This window comes from Chrysemys picta, chromosome 11 (assembly GCF_011386835.1).
Source record: "Chrysemys picta bellii isolate R12L10 chromosome 11, ASM1138683v2, whole genome shotgun sequence".
Taxonomy (NCBI): Eukaryota; Metazoa; Chordata; order Testudines; family Emydidae; genus Chrysemys; species Chrysemys picta.
The window spans coordinates 36522641-36546206 of record NC_088801.1 but is presented as its reverse complement, the minus strand read 5'-3'; the positions used below and the strand labels follow the sequence as shown (position 1 = coordinate 36546206).

The 23566-nt window shown below is 42.3% G+C and overlaps 1 protein-coding gene across 2 annotated transcripts in view; it reads right to left on the bottom strand.

Moving 5' to 3' along the window:
- XIRP2 (xin actin binding repeat containing 2) overlaps window positions 1–23063 on the bottom strand; it is a 141668-nt gene extending 118605 nt beyond the window's left edge. The window contains exon 1 of one of the 2 annotated variants that reach the window (XM_008178425.4): window positions 22606–23063. In XM_008178425.4, the coding sequence (XP_008176647.3) occupies window positions 22606–22758 (153 nt within the window). In that variant the 5' untranslated portion in view covers window positions 22759–23063. The remainder of the gene's footprint in view (window positions 1–22605) is intronic. The other variant, XM_042860774.2, reaches the window with a different exon arrangement.
- Window positions 23064–23566: the final 503 nt, after the last annotated feature.

Here is a 23566-nt window from a genome sequence, read left to right as displayed (position 1 = left end):
TCACTACTTCCTTTGATTCCTGAGAAAATTGGTAAGAATTTAATGTATACTTGCACTGATGAAAGAGGTTAATAGAAATTTTAATAAAAGTCCGGCCTTGTCAGTATTAGATTTTAGACGTCTGAAACAACATAGAGCTTCATCAATAAACTGCATAATTTTGGGATGCAATCCACTGGAATGTAGACAGTGGTGTTAAATCAGTTACAAGAGGACTCTGCTAATGTTCCATGACCGTGTCTCAGCCAAATTAACTGTTTAGAAATAGGAAGGTGCAGTACACCAAATAGAGTATGTTTGTGTGTTTATCTATAGCTATTGAACATTAAAAAGCAACAGAGGGTCCTGTGGCACCTTTAAGACTAACAGAAGTATTGGGAGCATAAGCTTTCGTGGGTAAGAACCTCACTTCTTCAGATGCAAACTTGTTGCTTTTTACAGATTCAGACTAACACGGCTACCCCTCTGATATTGAACATTAATTTTGTTTTACCTCGATTCTTGAGAGAGTCAGAAAATAACCCAATCTTTTAGACTAAGTGGCGCTGAAAGCAAGAAAAATAGTAACAACAAATAATGCATACAGGTTTTTAATTTGATATTAAATTTTAATTTAGGAATTTTTCAAGGACTAGCAGTAATATAGCGAAAATTGCTTATAGCATAAAACACTTATTTTCAAACTTACAAATCAGTTGAAAAAATGTTTTAATGCAATTTAGCCTTTATTATTCATTAGTTCCCTGTAATTACACTTCCACTAATTAAGTCTTTCATAGTTTTGGTTTCCTATAAAGCTCAACCTATTCTCCATCAATATATTTAACCGTGAGCTGTCAGAACTAACAACTTTACCCTCATTTAGCCTTATATAAAAGGGCATTGACTACTCCCCAGATCTCACTACAATTAAATATAGTAATGGGAAAGCTAGATATTATAATGTGAAGCAAATTAGTTTTTGCTTCAGTGACAACATGTACTTGTGAATTCTGTACAGATTTTTCAAACTGCAAAACAGTCACTGAGAATTCCTTCACAAACATAGGACATACACGATTTCAAGTCTGAAGCATTTGGAGTCTACCAATGGTGTTTTATTTGTATCTCCAATAAGGTCAATCAATGAGAATAAAATATTATTATTTAAAGGAATTGTTAATAGTTTTATTAGTACACCAGTGTGCATATAATTAAGCATCACTTCACTCTGATGGAACTTCCTTTAATTCCTAGATATGGCAGCTGTTATTCCCTTTCTGCATTTAATAAGATAGCAAGATCTAAAGGGTAAAAAGGACAGTCTGGAGATGTAATCATCAGGGATTTTTGTATGTGTTTATTTTTGAAATCCAAATTTCAATCCAGAAAAAGCAATTTTATTACTATTAAGTTAACAAAGGAGCTATAGACAGAAATCTCAGTCATATCACAAGTTAGCTTTAAGAATAAATGTGGTACAAAGCAAAGTAAAGCAGCAGCATTTCTAGAGGAGTTGAAAGGAGTCATGTTGTCCTTATATGTACTGTACGCAGTATACATAATTCTTTAACTTGACATGCTGAAATGTAATTTATTTTTTGACTAAGGACTTATCTATTCTAGTGAAAAGAGCATTTCTAGTTATACAATATTTCATGCGCTGAATTATTCTTATTATGTACTCAGTATACCAAGAGTATATAACTAGTTTCAAAAACACTCTGGATTCTAAAGGCAGAATATTATTGACCCAGTTCTGCTCTCAGAAGACAATAGAGTTGTGCAGCTTAGTCTAAGAGCTTATTATTCTATTTTGATCTTTTTGGCATTATGAGTACATGAGAATCTTGAACAGGCCACATAACTATTCCCCTGCTCAAACAGGAAACTCTATAAAAGATGACTATTTCCCATCTTTCTCAGATAAACAAAGTGATACCATGCGTCACTCTAAGGCTCATCTACACTTGGAGTGGGGGAGTGATTTGCAGCTTGAGTAGACATAGTCACGCTAGCTTTCATCGAGCTGGCACACTAAAAAAGTACTATAACAACAGTAGCACAGGCAATGGCAAGTGGCACATGCTAGCCACCCTGCATAGGTATATGGGGGATCCAGGAGGGTTTGTACTCAGGGCGGCTAGCCCGTCACCCCTCAATGCTGCCTGTGATACCAGGGCTACACTACTATTTTTATCAAGCTCGCTCAGTGAGAGCTAGCGTGAGAATGTCTACTACAGCTGGGAATCATACCCGCTATCGTAGATGTAGCTTAGGAGGCTATGACACGAATTTTTCCATGCTTCTCCCCAACCCTACAGCTGCAGAAGGTCCTGGATATAGAGGAATTGGTGTGGTTTTGCTGCATAAGGGGGAAGGATTTAGGGAGTTTGGGAAGTCGCACCTCCCCCCCCCCCCCCCAACAAACATCCCATTTACAATGGACCTGTGGTCTTCAAGGGTTCCTTCCCTCAACCCCAGTATACGGATTTGGGCAAGAGATAGTTTGTGGAAGGACAAGGAATGTAGCTCAAGATCTGTTACTCTTTAGATCTGTTGGCCATTCCCACACTCCAGGTGGGTAAAGCATTACAAACATAAGGGCAACAGGTGTAGTAATGCAGTAGCCTCGCTTCAGTGCCTCTGATTCTCCTCAGCACAGAGCCGGTTTACTCAGGCGGTACGCTAGAAGAGTTTGGCCTCGGTGCTCTAGAAATTCATTACATAGCAATATATGAAAATAAGTAACAATTGCTACTAAAAGGGATGACTTAAACCTGGTCACAAGACAGCCTGGGGTTGTTTACATCAGCTCTGACCACTGGAGCCAAAAATCTGGAGAAATGTAGGAAAAACTCTTAAGTGAGGGGCATTGTGGGGAGAACAGGACGGACTCAGAGCTAACCAGATCCTCACAGAGAAATAAGATGTACAGTTTTGTATATGCAGGAATGTGTATCTATTATCATGCAAATACCTGTTATCAAGGATTGTAGGATCTAATAAAAAAGTTTAATGTTAACATTATTAAAACTAGCACTAACACTCTAAGAGCTACAGTTAATCTGGTGGGGATTTACAGGTATTATCTGCCCAGAGATCCCCAAAGCAGCATAACAGCAAGACAAAATGAAAGACTCTGCCAAACATTTGTTTAAAGGACAATGCCTGATATTTTCTTAGCCCTGTTTTATAAAAAGGCATGAGAGAATTTCATAGCTTAAGCCAATGAAACAGATTCAACATGGGATAAGTCTGAGATAGCACAGCTGAGGCACAGGATTCCATAGAAATAGGCTGCAAGAAAAGTCATCCAAGAATGACAAGAGAAAGAGTGGAAGGACTCAGAATGCACGCAGGAGTGACTGGAAAAGATTGGGTAGCAGAAATGCAACAGGAAAATCCCTCTCTCTCTGTTTCAGCTCTCTAGGGGCTGAAGATATCCTGTTTCAATTAGTAAGATCTAACCAGGAGGGTATTTCCAAAATGAGAGAGATTCTAAACCTCTAGGGAGAATATTTAGGAGGGAAATGAGGTCATTAGAATAGGGGGTAAAATTACTATGTTAATTAAAAAAATAGAAATGTAACTAGAATGGAGTTAGTTAAACTTGGAACAGGCATCAGAAGGCAATATTCATGACCTCCAGGTTTGATGATTGCAACTCATTTTATCTGGGAGTAAAGCCAAACAGATTCAGAGAGCTCCAACAGGAAGCAAAATGCACCAGTCCACTTGCTCAATAACACAGTCCCCTGCAAACTGATTCAGGTGGTGCTCCACTCTCACCGCTGCCTCCCTCCCCTTTTGAACACAGGTTCCAGTTCGTGGTCTGTCCAGAAATACAAAACTCTCAATGGGATTGGTCTGCCTGAGAGATTCTCTGTGTCTTAGTGACTTTAATCTCCCAAGAAAGCTACGTTCAATGAGGAGTTCAGGAGACAGAACCTCTAGAAGAGCTGCACATACACTAGGGAACGTACTCTTGCAGGAGTTAAGGAAGACCAAGGCCCTCACAGCTTTTAGAATTTCATTCAAACACCTCTCTTTGATCTAGCTTTGCCATACTAGCTCTGTTCATAGTTTGCACACACATAGGAGGGGCTTGGGGACAGAAAGGGCAAAAATCTGCCACCTTTCAGGTTACTCCTGTAGAAGGGAGAAGAGTTTTGTTTGTTGGTGTTGTTTTATTAATTTGGACGGTGCTCAGATGGTACAAATACAAGGGCTACATAAGTAGATAAACAAACTCCTATCTAAAGATTCTTTTTAAATGTGATCTAATTGTGTTGTTAAATGGCCCAATCCTGCAGAACATACCAGGTCCCAGGTGTCAATGGGAGTGCAATTGTTGCCTGACAAACAGTTAGGTACAGACTAGTGATATGACAGGTGGCAGAGGCCCAACTCTATCCTGGTGAGCAACTCAGGCTCACACAAGTGCTATAGGTACAGCCCATAAAAGCAGATCTTCCAGGAAAAAAAGGGGGAGAGACTGCCTTGAGGAGGACTGTTCTCTGAGTTATGTTGTGAGTCTCAGTAGGAAACCCCAAACTGAGAATATTATTACGTTTACATTTTTGTATTTCTTTTTTGTTTCTCTGTGATCAGCAGAAACTCTTTTTCCTGGGAAAGTGGCTTGCTCTGTTGTGTTTTTTGGTATTTTATGTCCTAATTTATTACAAATGAATACTGGCTACTTTAAGCATTTAACAGGTTTGTCCTTCTCAGTTAATATTTTACATGTGCTTGTGGTGTTTTAGCCAAAGTTGGAGCTTTTTAGACAAGGTTAAAGAACTTTGACAAGTCTAAATGGTTTACATGGACATTAAAGTACTTTATGGATGAATAATCCTATTTGCTAAAAAGATTACAAAAGGTTACCATTACCAATGTGGTCTGCGTATGTGGTCTGCTTGTTTATCTGTGAGAGTTCACACTCTCAATGTACAGGTTAAAAGATTTTAATTATAGAGGTTGATGTGAACTGAAGCAGCTTCTTGCAGAAATATGCTAGAGTGGACGATATTAATGGCATTTATCATAATACTGTGGGGGGTTTTGTCATTGTAATAATATGTCAATTGAATAAAAATACACAATAAATATCTGTTTAAATATGTGAATGGAGTTTTGGGAATATAATTCCTATACCTAACATGCATTCAACCTGCTTTTATTACAAGAACAATGCAAATGCTCCTGTGATGGGCCTGTTCCATAGGATTGCTGAATCAAGTCCTGTGTAATTTGTCTACCTTGGTTATGGTCACTGGTCCACCAATATACACCTCTACCCCGATATAACGCGGTCCTCGGGCAACAAAAAATCTCACCGTGTTATAGGTGAGACTGCGTTATATTGAACTTGCTTTGCCCCCCCCCGTTCCTTGTTCCCTGACCGCCCCTCCAGAGACCCCTGTCCCTAATCAGCCACAGGACCCCACCCTCTACCCAACCCCCCTGCTCCCTGTCCCCTGACTGCTCCAACCCCTATCCACACACCCCGCCCCCTGACAGGCACTCACCGGCAGAGGCCGGAAGCGGAGCAACGTGGCCCCAGCCCGCTCCACTCCGCCACCTGCCAGCCGCGGTGCTCCGCTTCCCGCCGTCGGGGAGTGCGGGGAGGTTGGGGAAAGGACGCCCCCCGTACTCACCTGCAGCGGGAAGCGGAGCGCTGCGGCTGGGAGCTGGCGGAGTAGAGTGGGCTGGGGCCGGGCTGCTCCGCTTCCCGCCGCCAGTGAGTGAGGGGAGGTTGGGGGCAGGAAGCAGAGTGATGCGGCGCCAGCCCCAGCCATGTCGCTGGTGAGCTGGGGGGTGTTGGGGAAAGGTCCCGCACTCACCTGCGGCGGGTAGCGGGGCGCTGCGGCTGGGAGCTGGCGGAGTGGAGCAGGCTGGGGCCAGGCTGCTCTGCTTCCGCCGCTGCCAGTGAGTGCAGGGGGCATCTCTTCCCCCAAGCCTCCTCCCCCGAGCGACACGGCTGGGGCCAGGGTGAGGGAAGCAGAGCAGACTGCTCCCGGCGCCCCACTAATCCCCCGGGCCACTCTGGGACTGCGGGGCCCCCAAAATTGCCCCCCCACAGCTCCTGCCTCCTAGACCCTTGGGGGGGGAGCCCCTGACCGCCCCCAAGGCCCTCTGCCCCTTATCCAACCCCTCGGCCCCGGCCCGGCATCCTTAACACACTGCTCAGAGCAGCGTCAGAGCTTTACCGCGTTGTATACGAACCCGTGTTATATCGGGTTGCGTTATATCGGGGTAGAGGTGTAGCTGCTCTGGCATTGTACTGATGCAAATCCCTACTGTAGACCCATTTCATCAAAGTACAAAGTGACTTGCATCACTGCCACTTACCCAAATTTGAAAGCAGAGCAAGCAGCACCAGGAAAAGTTACTTTTTATAATGCCACTACAGTAAAAATACAAGTCATAAGCCCAAAGCCTGGTTAGCTAACTTTTTCAGTGACTAAACTATGTTTATTCTGTGTTGTTTCTCTTTAATTTATAAAGTAGCTAAATACACTTTAACTTTACATAACATTATGAAATTGGATGTGATAGCCACAGACTTCCCTCTCTTGAATGCCTGGGAGAAAAGGAAAATGAACTCTGACCCCAGTTCAGCTTAAATCACAAGTACAGGTAGTAGCTAAGGACAAAAGAGGTTGGAATTCCCTCCCTAAATAGTGCTATTAGGAAACTGGGCCCATTTGAAATGAGTCCCTCTGGATGTGAGGAGTTTTCAATTTTATGCAGCATATGTTTTTTAATTACCAAAATACTAATTGTACATTTCAATAGCTCGATGATACTTTGCAGGCAATTTTCAAATTAAAATGTTGCCATCTATTACATTTGGTGCTGCTATCATTGCTGATTGATGGACAACTGGGTAGACTGCCCAGTTTTAAATAATGCAGTGTTGTTGTATCCATGTTGGTCCCAGAATATTAGACAGACAAAGTGAGTGAGGTAATATTTTCTATTGGACCAGCTTCTGTTGGTCAGAGAGACACAATTCTGTGTAAACTCGAAAGCGTGTCTCTCTGACCAACAGAAGTTGGTCCAATAAAAGATATTACCTCACCCACCTTGTCTCAGTTTTGAATACTTTTAATAATATATTAGATTAATATTTTGCATAGAGTCCAGGTTACATGTAAAGCCTGAAAATGTCATGGATCAAACTCAGCTTATATACTTTTTTTTATTTTTTCCATGTATTCTTGCTTTTCCCAAAGGCAGCATTTGTAACTTGCTCTGTGTTATTTGGTTGGTGTGTTTTGTTTCAGTTTGGCTTGGTTTTTGGGGTTTGAACAAGGCCTAGCCTTTCACTGAAAAAGATCTTCCCCAACAAAATGGAAATCCCCTGAGACAAAAGGGATTTTTTTATGTCACACAGTCAATATCAGGTACATTATGAGTCCACAGTTGGTTAAGATCTTTGTTGAAAGAGCAGGGTACCAGCATCCCTCTAAGAGGTAGATTTTAGATCCTTGCTTTAGATGTTGACAGTAATGCTTGCAGCACAGGTATCACTCTGCCTCTCACAATCTTGTTTTGGGTGATATTATTTAGAAAGTTGTTTTGAGACAGCTGTCGTGTCATTTGGAGTCTATAGACTTTCTGGAGCCTTTGCAGTCTGGCTTTTGGTATACGTATGGCTCAGAGATTATGCTAGTTTTGCGGGTGGATGAGCTCATTCTGATAATGGACACAATTTAAGTGTCCATGCTGACTTTTTCTGCATTAGCAGAAGAAGCCTTTGATACTGTTGGCTGTAAGTTTTTGTTGACTCACTTGCTGACATGTCTTTCCTAACTGAAATCCAAGAAGGGGCGTTGGACAATTGCTCATATATCCCAATGATTCTCTTATGGAGGATTCCATTCTGCCACCCTTTCTGTTCCATGTACATGTGAGAGCTCTAGCTCTTTCAGAACCCTGGGGAAGTAAATTCCAGAGTGTCACTTCAAGGCTACAACATAAGCCTATTTTCTAAGACATTTGCCAGGGTGGGATAATTGTGGATAGAATATTTCAGCCAAATGCTGGAAGAGTCCTCTTTGAAATGGAAGTAAATGGCAGGTCCACATGGACAATTAGACTGTGGCAGGCTAGTGTGGGAGATTCACACCCCAGCTTGCCACAGACTAAACATTTGTATAGACAAACCTTAAGCAGTGTGGTGAGTGGTAAAGCAATTTAGTACCACTTTTTTTCTGAAAAGGTTTTTTTGTTTTCTGTAACAATTTCACTTTCATTTTTTGCATAAAATGACTGATTGCATTATTTAGTGCTTCAGAGAGATACCTGTATCAAGGCTATAATTTAAACAAAATCTACAGAAATAAAAGTGGTTTTAAAAAGGTGGGAGCATAAACTAATGGTCTGATTTGACATTTTTTAGGAAAGAGCAATCTTTCATGGGAGCTCTGCCTATTTTCCATTATTTTTGATATACACTGATCCCATGGCACATGTTGAGAAACGTAAAAGAGAACAATCCTCCAAACAGGGCCGGTTCCAGCTTTTCTGCCGCCCCAAGCGGCAAAAAAAAAAAAAAAAAAAAAGACGACCGGCGGCACTTTGGCGGCAGCTCAATCGCACCGCTTCTTCGGCGGCAGTTCGGTGGCAGCTCAAAGAGGAAGAGAGGGAATGAGGGACCCGCCACCGAATTGCTACCAAAGATCCGGATGTGCCATCCCGATACCGGACGGAGTGCCGCCCCTTTGAACTGGTCACCCCAAGCACCTGCTTCCTACCCTGGTGCCTGGAGCCGGCCCTGCCTCCAAAGCAACAAAAGAGAGTTTGGGGTCTCAATCTTACTCTCATTGAGGTCACAGTTTTTTTGATGTCCACTTCAGTGACTCAATGCTGGAAGTCCCAGCTTGCATGTAAAAAATAAATAAATATAATTACTGAAAAGAAGGGGGGCTTATTCTGTGGGATCTATGGCTCTGGAATGGCATGCTCCAAACTTTGTGTTACAGGTTAATGGAGAGAGTTGCAGAACAGGCAATGGGACATGCCCTAGCTATCATACAGTCACTGAGGATCTGTGTGAAGAACAGGGGCATTTCCTGCATATCTTATCATCTGCAAAACTGCTATTTCCCACACTGACTTTGCCATTTTCCAATTCTTGTGCACTCTTTGCCTTCTACTAGTCTGTGCAAGCTGCAGAAGGCAAGTGATTACTGCTGGGGCAGTCTCCTTGCAGTTATTAAATGAGTTTCATTGGTTTAGCAAAGGGCTGTGTAGAGAATATGCTCTCCACCTTACATTGTCCAGACAAAGAGATTATTTTAGCTATCAAGCAGGGCTTACATGGAGTTAGTATGGCGGGACTGCTAGAAAACAAACAGCAGGGGATGGGGAGGGGTTGTGCAGTGGAGCATCCTACATAGTTGTGTTTCCCCTTTACAATGCCTCCCCAGCTCTGTTTTCACAACTTTGCTATGCTTTTGCTCCCATCTGTACCATACTACAGAGGATGAGATACTCAATTCTGAGAACATCTAGCACAGAGGCATACATCCACAGTGTGAAATCATAACAATTAGGGCCAGATTCTACAGGCTCCAAGTGAAGTCAGTGCATTAGCAGGCAGCTGAGCGCAGAATTTGGAACTAGAACTAACAAAATTCACTATATATTTTTACTGACGCAGCAAAGGAGACCAACTCACCCCCACCACCACCACCACCAAAAAAAAAAAAAAAGGCATGAGACTAGGAGTCAGCAGACCCGTGTTCTATTCCTATCCCTGAAAATGACTTACAGTGTGACCTTGGTAATCATGCTTTGAGTAAAGCGCTTTGAGATCTATGGAAGAGGAGTGCTATATAAAGTGCTGAGAATTATTATTTCCCACTTAAAAAGAAGCTCTCCATTCCAAATAGATTTTAAAAGAAAAAAGAAACTCTTTACTCCTGCAAGAACTGTAGAGCTTGCAATACTGAGTTTTACTGTCTGACAGCGAAACAAGCCTTTTTCCTGTTCCTACTAAAAGTGACTGGCTGCTAGGGCTACTACTGATAACCAAAAAAACCTCCACCTTAAAATAACTTGAGAATATGAGTTAAACATAGTCTGTGGGATATTTTATGGGTTCTTTAAAGTACTAAATAACACCATCAAGTTTTACATCTTATTTTACTAATACTTGCTACTTAATGTATCGAGTATCTAATGTCAATGAAGGAGCTTTATTCAGATGGATTTTCACTTTAGTATGCAGATAAAAAGGCTTTCTAGCATTTTTTATTATAAGGAACTGGTATATGAATTATATGGGGATCAGCATACTGATTTTTAACTCTAGTTTCTGGGCCAGAAAATTGTCAGTTTAAGTCACTCTGGGTGCTGCATATTAGACATGTTATCTCAAATAAGATATCAAACTGGCATCTCTTCTGTCCTCCTCAAGGGAATGCTGAGGTATAAACTAAAGTTCCTGTGTCACTTTTTAAAAAATGTCCAGCTAGTAAACAGCTATAGCACACTTACCTTTAACTATCAGAAAGGGAGCCTAGCCAAAGCTGATCCCAAATCCAAAGGCTACCGAAGTGTCAGGGCTCTCAAGTTTGAGGAAAAAGATTCTAACTGCTCCAGGTATTTTTGAATCCAACCCTGATTCAATCTTTTGGGGAAGGTGGGCATTTTCCCTTTCAGGTTGCTCTTCCCTCTAGGATGGATGGCAACAACAGCCAATGCCAGTAGGCCCCCTGACCCACTGCATAAACCTTTCCTCAGAACAGCTACCCCTTTCTGCCCCATCTCTTCCATTGGCTGTTCTTTAGCGCCTCCTTCATTCTTCCCCTAGGCTCTAGGAATAGAAGGTTGGCTGAGGGGGGAAAGGGGGAAGAGCATGGATGCATTGGTGGGTGAAACAAAGTGATCACATGTCCTGGTTTTGCATATGATGGTACAGTGTACCAGGAACTTCTTTCAGAATGCCTGAAATGTCCTGGTTTTTCATTTCATCAATCCAAATTTGAGGGGGGAGGGATTAAAATACAAATGTTGGTTCAAGACATGTGGCTACACCAAGGAAATTTGCTCTGTGTTTATCAAAAACAAACAGTGCAGTGGAAAGAGTGTTCAGTGTGATGAATGGCGTGTGGAGTAAAGAGAAAAGTTGGATGAGCTGTAAACGCTATCAGAGTTGTTCTTTTGCTCAAACTTGATGTAGCCTTTGTTCAGCATTTCCTGATAAACTCATTCAGAACACTAAGTACTGGGGAAAAATCCTCCACCCTGAGAAATATGCACGTCACTGTTGAATCAGTAACTGGCAATAATGAGACAAACATACGTTTGCTCAGAAAAAAATGGTATGAATATTGCACAACTCTAAAAAATGCTGCCATAAAATTGTCCATGTTCTTGGCTTTGAAAATACGATGAGTGAGTGAGTGTGGGGGTGGGGAGGTGGATGTGTAGACTGAGGGGTCTCTTGTGGTAGCCAATACATAACAGATGTGTGCAGGCAGTAGATACAGACTATACTGAAGAAAACAGAAGCAATGAGGGAGGAAAAAGAGAGGGAGGAGTACTTTAGAAAAAGTGAGAAATTGGGGATGAGGAAAGGGAGAGAAGAGGAAGAGGGGAGAAATTTATAGGGATGGGTAAGGTGAGAAAGAAGAAAGCAAAGACTGACAGAGGGATTCTTGTGAAAGAACTTGGGACAAGGGAGGGAGAACACAACACAAGCAAAAAAGGGGGAGATAGGAGGAGGAAAAATTGGACTGAATGTAAATGCACTGGAAAAGATGGAGGGGAGAAAGAGAAGTCTAAGGACTGAAAGGAAAAAAAGGAAAGAAGAAATTAAACCAAAGGTGTAAAAGTCGGTTATGTTTTTTATTTGTAATAATTATTAATATTTTAAAATCTATAATAAATGTGCATGCAGATTTGATTGCATATGCAATATTTCCATGAAATTCAACATAAATCCCCTCAATTTAAAATATACTTGAGCACAGTATATAAATGAAGAATACTGGTAAACTGAGAGGACCTTAGGTCAAATGTTCTTGTCCCTGGCAATCTTACCACATGCTCCTACATGCATGAAGTCATGGTAATGCTGGCAGCTGGCTAAATGCACGCTCCTATATAAATCCTAACTATGCTGAAAGCTAGAGTTATTGCACACTCCTAAATAGCTTATTAACTTGTTAAAGTTGGCATTTCTTCATCTCATATTCCTAAAGGCAGGGCAAAAAATATTCAATGAGGAAAATGAGATATATTTTTTTAACTTGATAATGTCTGAAATGAGCAGTAATGATGTGGAATGAGTAAAACACTCCATATTCCTATAAGTCTTGAATCTGCAACCAAAACCAAAAGGAAGTTTTTGTTATGTCACTGGAAAGGCAAAACATACCGGTAATGAATTAGTCTCCCAAAACATGGCTGCCCAAACCCATCTCTAGAAATCATCGTCTCAGTATCCTCTACCTCTCTTTTTGGAAAGCATTTTTATATGAATAGTAAAATGAAAGTCCATCTGATTAAAGCTCTCTCATTGCTATTAAATAGTTTTCATTAAGTAGTAGATACTAATAAAAGAAGGCAGTTGGGAAACTAACTCATAGTCTCTTGCCAATAAAAATGGATAACAATCTCCATGTGAGAGTGATCATAAAATGCAGGTGCTGTTTGCCTACCGTGTGTCTGGATTATCAAGATGTAATTTTGTTACTTTACTGGATCATATAGTAATTTACTCTGCTGGAGAACTGGGTTTGGGAATGATTTTGGCGCTTTCCTTTCCAGTTAGGTGCATTGCATTGGGAAGGCACAGAGACCAGTGGCCTGATTTCCAGAAATAGTGCCAACACATGGGATAGGAGGAAGAAATCAGAGTAAGATGCTCCCAGATGTGAACAGCTAAGCTCTATCCATGACTACTTCCCTGCTACCACCTGCCCACTGCCACACAAGTGTAGAGCACAACTATGAGGGCTTACCCCTCTCTCCCACCACTTGTACAGCTTAATCACCCTAGTTCTGCTGCCAGGGGGACCTCCTTGGACACAAAGGTGGGGTTTGGGTTTGTTCATAATGCAGACAGGTCATTATCTCTGTGAATCATGTAGTTTCATGTAGAACAACATTCTAAACCAAAAATGGATAAATCTATAAACTTAGGAATAAATAAAACACACTTACTGCAAAACAACCACCAGACAAAAACAGCTTAGGCCACCCAAACACTGAGAGAAAAATGTTAATTTTCATTATCCACAACAATCCAGACAGAAATCTCCATTACAATATAAGAGAATCCTGCTCTCTCTCTTTATTGCCTTTATATACACCACAAATAAGACCCTTCAAATTGTTAAAGAAAAACCTTTGGTGGGTGTGGACCCTAAGAACATCCCAAGTGCCAGAGGGCAAGGGGCTCATCGAAGTTTCAGCTGCCCTGACCAGTTCAGTGTATCCCAATTCACTTATGTTATAATCTGTATCTAATAGGTGTTTTGTAAAGTATGGCGAGGTGTGGAACTGAAGGGGTTAAGGAGCAATTCTGGGCCCAAGCAACCCTGCTCAGCCACATCTGCAGAGCATGAGGTAGAGAAGGAGTGAATGTTCCAGGAGAGAGTTGGACATTTCAGGGCAGATGGTTTGGGGACATTCAGGACTGGAAGTGTGTTGGGTTCACTTGACTAGTGGTAACCATGGCTGGTGCAGACCACAGTGTGGATGAGATATAACAAGCAGGCTGCTGGAGTCAGAGTTGCTGAATCAGGGTGCTCAACACACAGACACTCTGTGCATGCCAGTGTGCTAGCTGGGAGCATGCAGAAAGGGAGCTAGAGCAGCAGAGCATTTTAAGGTAGTCAGGATCACAGGACAAGCAGTGACACAACCTCTCACTTGTCTGGATTGCACCCCCAAAATGTGACAATAGGACTGTGACAGCTGCATTTTAGTTTATTAGTAGCATTTCTGTGACTGCTAGATTCATAGCTCCAGTTAATTCAATTTGTACCAGCTGAGAGACTTTGGCCCTTGGTCCTTTCTGACTCCTTACAAGAATGGAGCAGACATGTAGCAGGAGTACTGTGCTGCATTCAGTTACAAAAATGGATAACCTGAATTTGTATGTAGTGGTTGTACTTTAAATCTAATAATCTTCCATTGATCCACTAAATACTTAATTAAGAAACAGACATTATTTGATCTTCATTTGATTTGAACCATAGTGTAACCTAGCAACAATATGGGCCATAGTATTATAGAGAAGTTTCTAAATGTTCAGGCTTATTAACATATAAAAAAAGATCTAAATTCTTTTTATCAAAATAAATCTTTCAATATGTAAACTGAGCTTTACTGTTTTTGTTTGGTTACCTTTAGCTTGAAAATAGATCTGCTTTTAAAAAAACAGTGCAACCTCAGGAATACTTTGTTAGTATTTTTAAACTGGAATTGTTCATTTCTGATGTAAGTGTATCTATTGTTAAAAATTTCGTTTATTTCAAAACAGTTGCATGGGTTGGGACTCTAGAAGTGTTCCTCTGAAATCCATGCAGCATTGGTAATTAGTCTCTCAGGCTGCTCAACTGAGAAATCCAGGTGGAATAAAGGTTATGGAAAATGGCTTGCTGTAATTAGTCTTTAATCATATAGTTCTCATTTCCTTTAAACCTCTTGGGTGCCTCTTGGAAAACTTTGAAAAGCATTCTATCTGAAAGCTATTCTCCTTAGATACCATATTTTCTATACCAGTCTCCCCTCATTCTTTATTATTAATAGTATCTTTTTGGTGTCTTTTTTTCTTAAATGTTTATCTGATCTGATTATTCCTCACTTGAAGACAACAGTCTTAAAAATATCAAAAAACTTAGGGCTTATCTACACTTACATTTTATAGCGCTCTAACTTGCTGGCGCAGGGGGGTGAAAAATCACCCCCCCTGAGTGCAGCAAGTCTGTGTGTTTTAAAGCGCTTGTGTAGACAGGCTCCGAGTGCTGGGAGCCGGGCTCCCAGCACTCGGAGCTAATCCCCTCGTGGAGGTAGATTGCCAGGAGCGCTGGGAGAGCTCTCTCCCAGCACTCGCGCGCAACCACCCTCGCACTTCAAAGCGTTCACATGGCAGCACTTTGAAGTTTCCAGTGTAGACATACCCTTACTGTGATGTCACAAACAGAATTAAGACTACAGGTGGAAAGTAACAGGGGCTGATAAACAAAGAATGCAGTCTCGTACAAATTTTATTGCTGGGGGAATTCTGTGCCAAAAAATTGAAAAATCTGTGCACGATATTCTAAAATTCTGCAAAATTCTACATATTTTATTTGTCAAAATAACAATATAATCACACTGGTTTCAATTATTTTGGTAATTTATTTAAACTAAAATATAGTGGATGAAGAATAGGAGTGGGAAGTATTGGAAGAAATCTCCAAATTCCCTTGCCTAAAAGTAATGTAGCTAGGTTTGACCCTTTATTTCTAGTTATTAGTCAACAAATATATGCAGCCATATGCTCAGTGTTACATCAGAGGTAAGGCTACGTTTTAGTCATGGGTATTTTTAGTAAAAGTCATAGACAGGTCACGGGCAGTAAACAAAAATTCACAGCCCATGACCTGTCCATGACTTTTACTATATACCCCTGATTAAAACTTGGGGGGAGCGGCTCGGGGGGTGGCCGTGGGGGGGGGCACCATGGGTGCTGGAGGGATAGCCAGGGGGGCACTGCCGGTGCATGGGGGGAAGGGATTGGCGGGGCAGGGGCAGACTCCGGCTCCTGGGAAGCGGCGACCTACAGCTCCTAGCTCCAGGTGCTGCTTCTGCTCCACCTCAAGTCCTGGTTTGACCATCCACACAGGGGCTGCTGCAGAAGTCATGGAAGTGACGGAACGTCACAGAATCCGTGACTTCAGTGACCTCTGTGACAAATCATAGGCAACTGAAAAGCAAGTGAAGGCTGGGGAAATCAAATTTACAATTTATATTGGCTACGGACCATCTCCAGAAAGGTCAGACGCAAACAGTTCATGGAGCACACTTTGATAGGAAATTTTTTCAGTTCAAAAATTTAGATCAGTTCTAATCACTAAAGGACCATAAGCATTTATAAGGCCATACTGTCCCTTACACCAGTCTGGCAATGTAAAGGAGCCATAAAACTTTTACACCTGATTTATACTCCTGGGGGAATTCACAAAAACAATGGGAACAATTCACTAAACAGACAGGCTGCTACATTCTGCTCTGCCTGAGGGGACAGAGCCTGCCCCATGCTTATCTCCTCAGAAACATCCCGAAGCTCTGCCCCTCCACACCAAGTATGCCACAATAGAGAGTGAGAGGGACAGAGTGTCTCTCTCTTTCTCTCACACATTCATGACTACCCATTCCCCCCCATCTCCCCCCCCGGTGGTGATTTACATCTCTACAGGCTGCTCTGGGTGCCCGAACAGATCTGCCTGCACTGCCACGGAGGGAGGGTGCATGACTGCTCATGCGGCTTCCCTTTGCTTCCCCGTCAGAAGTCATTTTTCTGCAGGGAAGCAAAGAAATTTGCGGGGGACATGAATTCTGCGTATGTGCAGTGACAAAGAATTCCCCCAGGAGTAAAATGTCCTTGGTAAGAAAGGATGAAGGAAGTTAGAGAATTAGATAAATTACATAATATGTCAGCATAAATGCTTCTGAAAATGTTGTCCATGGTGCATAGATAGTCTATTAATTTAAAGAGTCATTGTCAACCCCCTGAAGGTGTCTTTTGTTACCTGTGTCAAATACTAAAAGAAGTCTCCAAAAGTAATTTGAGAGTAGTTTATTGCTACCTGTTCAAATCCCGCCTGCCTGCTAATTGTTTTAAATATTCAGGAAAAAATAAGAACATCCACAATATAGTTATCACTTCTAAAGAGCAGTTTCTGGTTTAAATATATAAGCTGGGGAAAAGTTGGGGGAATTACAGTGAATTCTCTTTTTGGACTGACACATGAATAACATGAACTATAAAAACCTGAAAATATTTTAAATGGAATGTCAGACAGCCTTAATTATGCAGCTTGTTGTATGAGATGTTATGTTTTCTTCTTATTGCCTTTGCCAGTATGAAAGTGCTCATACATACCTAGGTTTAGTGCAGAGTAGGCATTTGATTAAATTACACTCAAACTTGCATTCTTAAACTGTTTTCTACCTCCTAAAAAATATGCATGATGCATTGCCACACTTCACAGCAATTTATCTCATGACATACCCTAAATGACTTACATTGACATAAAACAAATTAGCACACTATTAAGTGTCATAAATCATTGATATTCAGTAACTTCCAGAGAGAAGAAACATTAATGGAGCTTGAATGAGTTTCAGGTGTCTGAAACCCAGTGAGTTCTATCCATTAAACATGAAGAAAGGACTACACAGGAGAATCCTTTTTGATTTAAGTAGACAAATGTATTAGTCATTTACATATTTTAAATGTATTGCATTAGGACAAGCAAATATCAATAGGGCCATAATAACAGAAAGTTAAGACTAGATGTTCATAAAGGTTCCTTCTGCCCTTAAAATCCATGAATCACTACTGCACAAATATTTAGGTATATATTTTCCCTTTGATGCAAGTACCTAACTATGATGGGTGTTCATTGAAAGGTGATAGATCCACTCTTTTTTGTTTTTTTGTTTTTTTTAATTTAGGATGTGACACTTCAGATCTGTGCACAAATGGAGTGACAGCATTTGATATTTTCTGAAGAAACTTGCATCTTCATAAAGCATTTTAAATAAATCCTGACTTCTTTCTCAATATGTTCACACCTAGTCCATGAACGGAAATGGGGAAGAAATGTGCTTGCAAAGAAAGTTTGATTTGCCCCAGCCTGCCTTGTTATGTCAGTGAAAGCCAATGCCTGGACTGACAGCAGCTTTCTCAGCTGAAAGAGAGTCAGTATTGCTTTATATCTTTGTCTGGTGGCTGGCATTTCATTTCAAATTCTTGTACATCAATGTGACATGCCTAAATGAGCTGGGATTGCAGTTGAGTTTTAAAGAGTATGTAAATATTTTTGCTTGGGAATTCTGCCATCAGTCCATAATGTCTTGTCCAAAAAAATAAAGCACTAGACAGAAACTCTTGCAAACTATATAACAGAGTTGTCAGGCTGGCAAAAGGTGCCACTTATTCACCATTCAAATTTGAGGTCTGCTCGGGCCTAATTAAAGCCCGATCTGGACACAAACCTAACTTCAGCACAGGCGACCCAAGAATGTCTAGACCTTTTCAGACCTGATCCAGACATGATGCTTCCCCCTAAACCTCTGTGAGTGACACTGCCACCATCTCATCCTTGGGGCTCAACCTAGTAGAGGCTTCCTATGCTCGGTGCCTTCAGGATTGGTGCAGTGGCGGCTGTGTGCCCCGCTCCTGCCAGCCACAAACACCTCTCTTCACTGTGTGTGCTGCAGAACAAAAGGTACTGTAACTCATTGGCACACTCCCTATGCAACACACACACTGCACAGCAAGGTAGGTGCAACCAGCACAAGTGAAGCACACAGCCACACCCATTCGAACCACATGGGCAGGAGGAGGAGGAGCTACAATTACTTGACCTGAGCCCAAGAGGGTCTGATTGTTTTCTGACTCAGCCAAAGCAGCCACTTGTAGTTTGGGTCCCACTGAGTTCAGGTCAGGTTGCAAGGCTCTAATTCAAAATTCCAAACTCAAATAACTCCAACAGAAAAAATTAAAGTATATGAAATATATCTTGAAGATATTGGTCAAAATTTTCAGGCATGGGGATCTATCTGCCTCAGTGCATCATCTAAGTACTTCCCAAGTCAATTAGGTCTCCTTGGTGAGGTCCTAGTGGACTTCATGAGTCTTCTGTTTTTCTCCCTTCCCTGGTAGATGATTATATTTTTAGGCCCTACACGTATGTGGGTCTTTTTTCTCTTTTGCCCTTTCCCCATTATTTTGTCTATGGGAGGAAAGTTTTGTCAAAGAGGGAAAGTTTTGCAGTATTCCCAGAAAGTGGTCAGACTCCAGATTAGTCTGACGTCCTCTGGAAGTATGTTTCAAAGACTAACCCCACCCCTCACCCCCACCCCAGCCAATAACAATTTGTCTCCGGCTCCTACATCCTTTGCCGACTTTTGATGGCTGGCTGTATTGTCCTAGAGGAGCATAGCATCTTGCTGGCTCATGAATGGAGATGTGGTTGCTGATGTCATTGGGTGCTGACCCAGTAATGGCTTGAAAAGTATGATGCCCAAAGTTAGTCACCTAGATCCAGATTTAGGTACCTAATTTGATGTGGCCTGATTTTTAGATGTTCTAATTACTTGCCACTCCTATTGAAATCAGTAAGAGTTGTGTGTCTGTTTGAAAAACAGACTAATCTGGTCTACGTGCCAAAATATTGATCTAGGTACCTAACTTCAAGCAACCATGTTTGAAAATTTGTCCATTACTTATATTAATGTGCCTAAAATTCCCTCTTTTACTAAATCAGTTCCTTTGCTCTTCCTTAACGTTGTGACTGCTGCTTTTTGTAACTCTTTACCTGCAATAATGCCTCAACTTTCATTTTTTATTATTTTAGAAAATCGAGAGTATCAGATACTCACCCCAGCTTTTTCAAGATACTCTGAATAAACCACTGTCACTATGCAAGTGGTTTGAGCCAACAGTTTTCACTTTGCTGGATATTTTTGCTGGTTTTCTTTACATGTAGATTCCATAGTGCTTTTATATTTCCTTTAAGTGACTGATGTTTAGATGACCATTCAAATAGTATAAAATCTGTGCATGGATTTGTTCTTAGTGGCATTGGTGTCTCCTACCTCCTTTTTATGTAAGCCATTTACACCTGTTGCTTGTGTAAAAGGAAATAAATGAACTTTGTACAGTAAACTCATATCCGCTGGTTTAAGGCCCCTAACTAGAAACAGATTTGTGTAAGAGCCAAATCCTACAGCCATTAATCAGGGTCACATGCTTCCCATTCACACACAAAAGAGTTTCACATAAGGAAAACACATGCCTTCTAAGATTCACAGCTCATCAAGAACTACTAATTTATGATATCTTCCCATCATGAATGGCTTGACATCAGATAGGCTCTCTGGTATCAGCCTGCAATCTGGAAACAAACAGGAAAGACCAAGCAAATCTCAAACCAAACAAATACTCTCCCCAACTGTGCATACCTCTGCACCTTCCAGCCCATCCTCTTTCCTCACCAATAGGAGCACAATTTATAGCGTATATTCTCACTGGCATAGCAGCCCTGTACCACCCATCTCTCCATGGTCTCTGAAAACCATAAAGTAGTTATTGCTGTTTGGGACAGCATTGTAAGAAGAAGAGCATGCTATCGGCAGAGACTGTTGCTGGTTCCTTCCCCTTTGGACATGCCTTCCTCTGCCAAGTGAAGCAGAGTATCACATTCTTGCAGCAGAGGGAACGCGTAACGTATATTAGCCATTTTTCTCCTCCTTGATTGTCCAACAGTGGGATACAGGCCTTTCGGATCCTTTCTACTTGGTGATAATAGAAGAAAGCATATGCTTTCATAGACAAAACTTCCACTGACTTCTGCAATAACAGAAGTATTCCCTGTTCTGATAAATTATTAAATACAAGTAAACATAACTATTTGGAAAATCTAGTTTTTATCCCTAATTACAGAGGATGGCTTATAATATGTGCTCTACATTATGCTGACTGTATAGATTTATTCTTCCTTTGGGTGAAACTCACCACAGAAGAGCGACATAAGAGTTTCTGCACTAGTCTAAGCACAATCTGGTAAAAAAAGGTGTCACTGGAGCACAAGCAGGGATGGACCTCGGACCAGTCATCATGTGGCTTTAGTAGACCTAACACCCCAGGGGCTGCAGCATATACTCCACCTAAAATCCATATAGGCTGAGGTAGTAGTCATGGATTTTAGCCTCCAGCCCCAAACACCTGCACACTTAATCTCCACAAAGCCTGGTTGCTCAGACTTGATGTCTAAGTAGCATACACACATCAAGAAGGCAACTAGCCAGGATGGGCAGGGATGATGTCCCTAGCCTCTGTTTGCCAGAAACTGGGAATGAGCGTCAGGGAATGGATCACTTGATGATTACCTGTTCATTCCCTCTGGGGCACCTGTACTGGCCACTGTCGGAAGACAGGATACTGGGCTAGATGGACCCTTGGTCTGACCCAGTATGGCCATTCTTAACTAAACATATTATTTTTTTATTTTTTTTATTTTAAAACTGATATATGAAACCTCTATGGAAGGAAAACTGTGATTCATGTTTGCCATATGCTGGACAATTTCCATTAATAGTCCTGTTAAGTGACCTTTATTTCATGTCTGTAGTGATGGTAACCACAAATATATGCCACATACTTTCTCCAACTTTCCAAACACAGACCCAACCTTCTCTCCCCCTTACCCTTAAGTCTTTCTTTTAATTCAACTTTATTAAAACACATTCAATCTATCACAGAGTGACTTTATTTTCTGTTCTTGTTGGAAAAGCTGAAATTCTTTTTCTGATTCCAGAAATGTGTCCATAACCTTGGGAAAGTCACTTCACTTCTCTTTTAAATGGGACTAATGGTACCAACCTTTGTAAAGCGCTTTGAGATCTACAGATGAGAGATAGGTATTACTAAAAAGAATTCATTGGGTCCAGGTGGGAAGTAAAGATCTCATGGAACTACTTGGAAAAAAAAAAACTCTCAAACAGCCCATATTCTTTCTTTCAGTAAAAGTCTTTAAAGCAAGGTAGTGTGTGAACTATTGTTGAATGCACAGTGCCTACCTCATTTGCTACACAGTCCCTGTACTGCCTATCTAACTTATTATTGTAAAGCACCAAGGGACACCTAGAGTAGCAAAGGAGCTAATTAAGACAAATTCTATTCTATAAATAAAATTGCCAAGTTAACAAAGTAACTGAGCATCCTTAGTAACTTTTCCCCATAACTTTTCATATCTGTACTGTAGACGATAGATAGCATTAAAATTGCTTCGCACAATGAATTCACATAATACATTAGAAATCCTAACAATGTTCCCTATCAATGCTTTAGTGTACTCATTGATCTTACCTTCATTCCATTAAAAATGCTTCATGTTATATCACCTCATTTTTCCCCCTTTCCCTTGCTGAGTTTTTGGCCACTGCTCCATCTCCCTCTGACACACAGTCAGGTTTGGACTTAACATGGCAGAATCAATTAGAGTCAGAGTTAGAGCTCTTCCTCCATCCCTGTGCTATGCACAGAGGCCAGGCAGAGGTCTGAGACCTTAGGTACCTACAGCCACAAGGGGGAAAGGTCACATAAAAGATGGAAGAAGAACAACCTCTGTGAATTCCTTTACTCTAGTCCCTGGGGCCCAGGTCCACAAAGGTGTTTAGTCAGTGCCCTTGGTGGCTGTCTCCTTCCATTACTTGGACCATGGGGCCGATCAAGCTGGGAAGAAGCAGGCTTGGACTAGTGTGTGCAACCCTCGCTTGAGTTCAGCGGCAGGCCCTGGTCCGGCCCAGGGGAAGTTTCCCGGGGGCTGCCACTCGCTGGGGGAGAGGGAATGCGCGTGTCTGGCACCTGCCCGTGGCTCTTACCTGCCTGACTCCCGCTGCCGCGCCGCTGGGGGCCTCAAACCTACTCCTCAGCTCCTCCCAGGGGATGGGGAAGCGCTCCAGCCTGCGGCGGCCGTCCCGGGGCTCCTCCTTGGCCACTTCGGCCCCCTCGCTGGCCCGCGGCGCTTTCTCCATGGTGCTGCTGCCGCCGCCGCGGCTCTTATCCGGCTGCCGGCTCTGAACTCGCCCCTCTTGGCCGCCAGCTGCAGCTGCTCGGGTCTCCTCCTCCCGCAGGGCGGCGGCGGCCGCTGCTGCTGGCGCGGGACAAGTTCTCCTCCCCTCCGGGATTTGCGAGCGCCTGCGGCGGCGTCCTCCCGCGGAGCCCCCCCGAGGACCGGCTCTCAGCGCATCGCCCGACTCCCACTGCTGCTTGAGGCGCTCCAGGGAGCCCTTCTGGATCGGGAACTTCGCCAGCTCCAGGGCGCCCTGCAAAAGCACCACGCGGCGGGGTCAAAACACGTGGCACCAACGCGTGAAGGACACACCCGCCTGCCCCAAGTCCGCGCCTAGCCCGGGAGCCTAGCGTGTGATGGGACCCCACAGGCGCAGCCAGACATGTCCCAGGCCAGGCTGCTCTGCTCCCCGAAGGTCAGGTCAGCCGAGAACGCACTGGGAACTCTTCTTTGCAGGAGGGCAGGCGCTGGAAGTGCAGCGTCAGATTGTCAATGACATAAGCAACTTCCCAAGGGAAAGAAAAGTCCCCAGCCTGCAGGAAACAGGGGCAGGAAACGCCTATTGCCCCTCATTTCCTTAGATGCGGCACAGAGCCACCGAAGAACTGTTATGTGGAAACTCCTTATTGTTAAGTGCTGGGAAAAGCATCACTAATAATCTCAACTCTAAAAACAAACATTGCTCAAGTTCATGGTCTGGAGCACTTCCAAGATTTCCTGGTCTAGAACAAAGCCTTACCATAAACACATCACTTGAAATTAAGTAACAT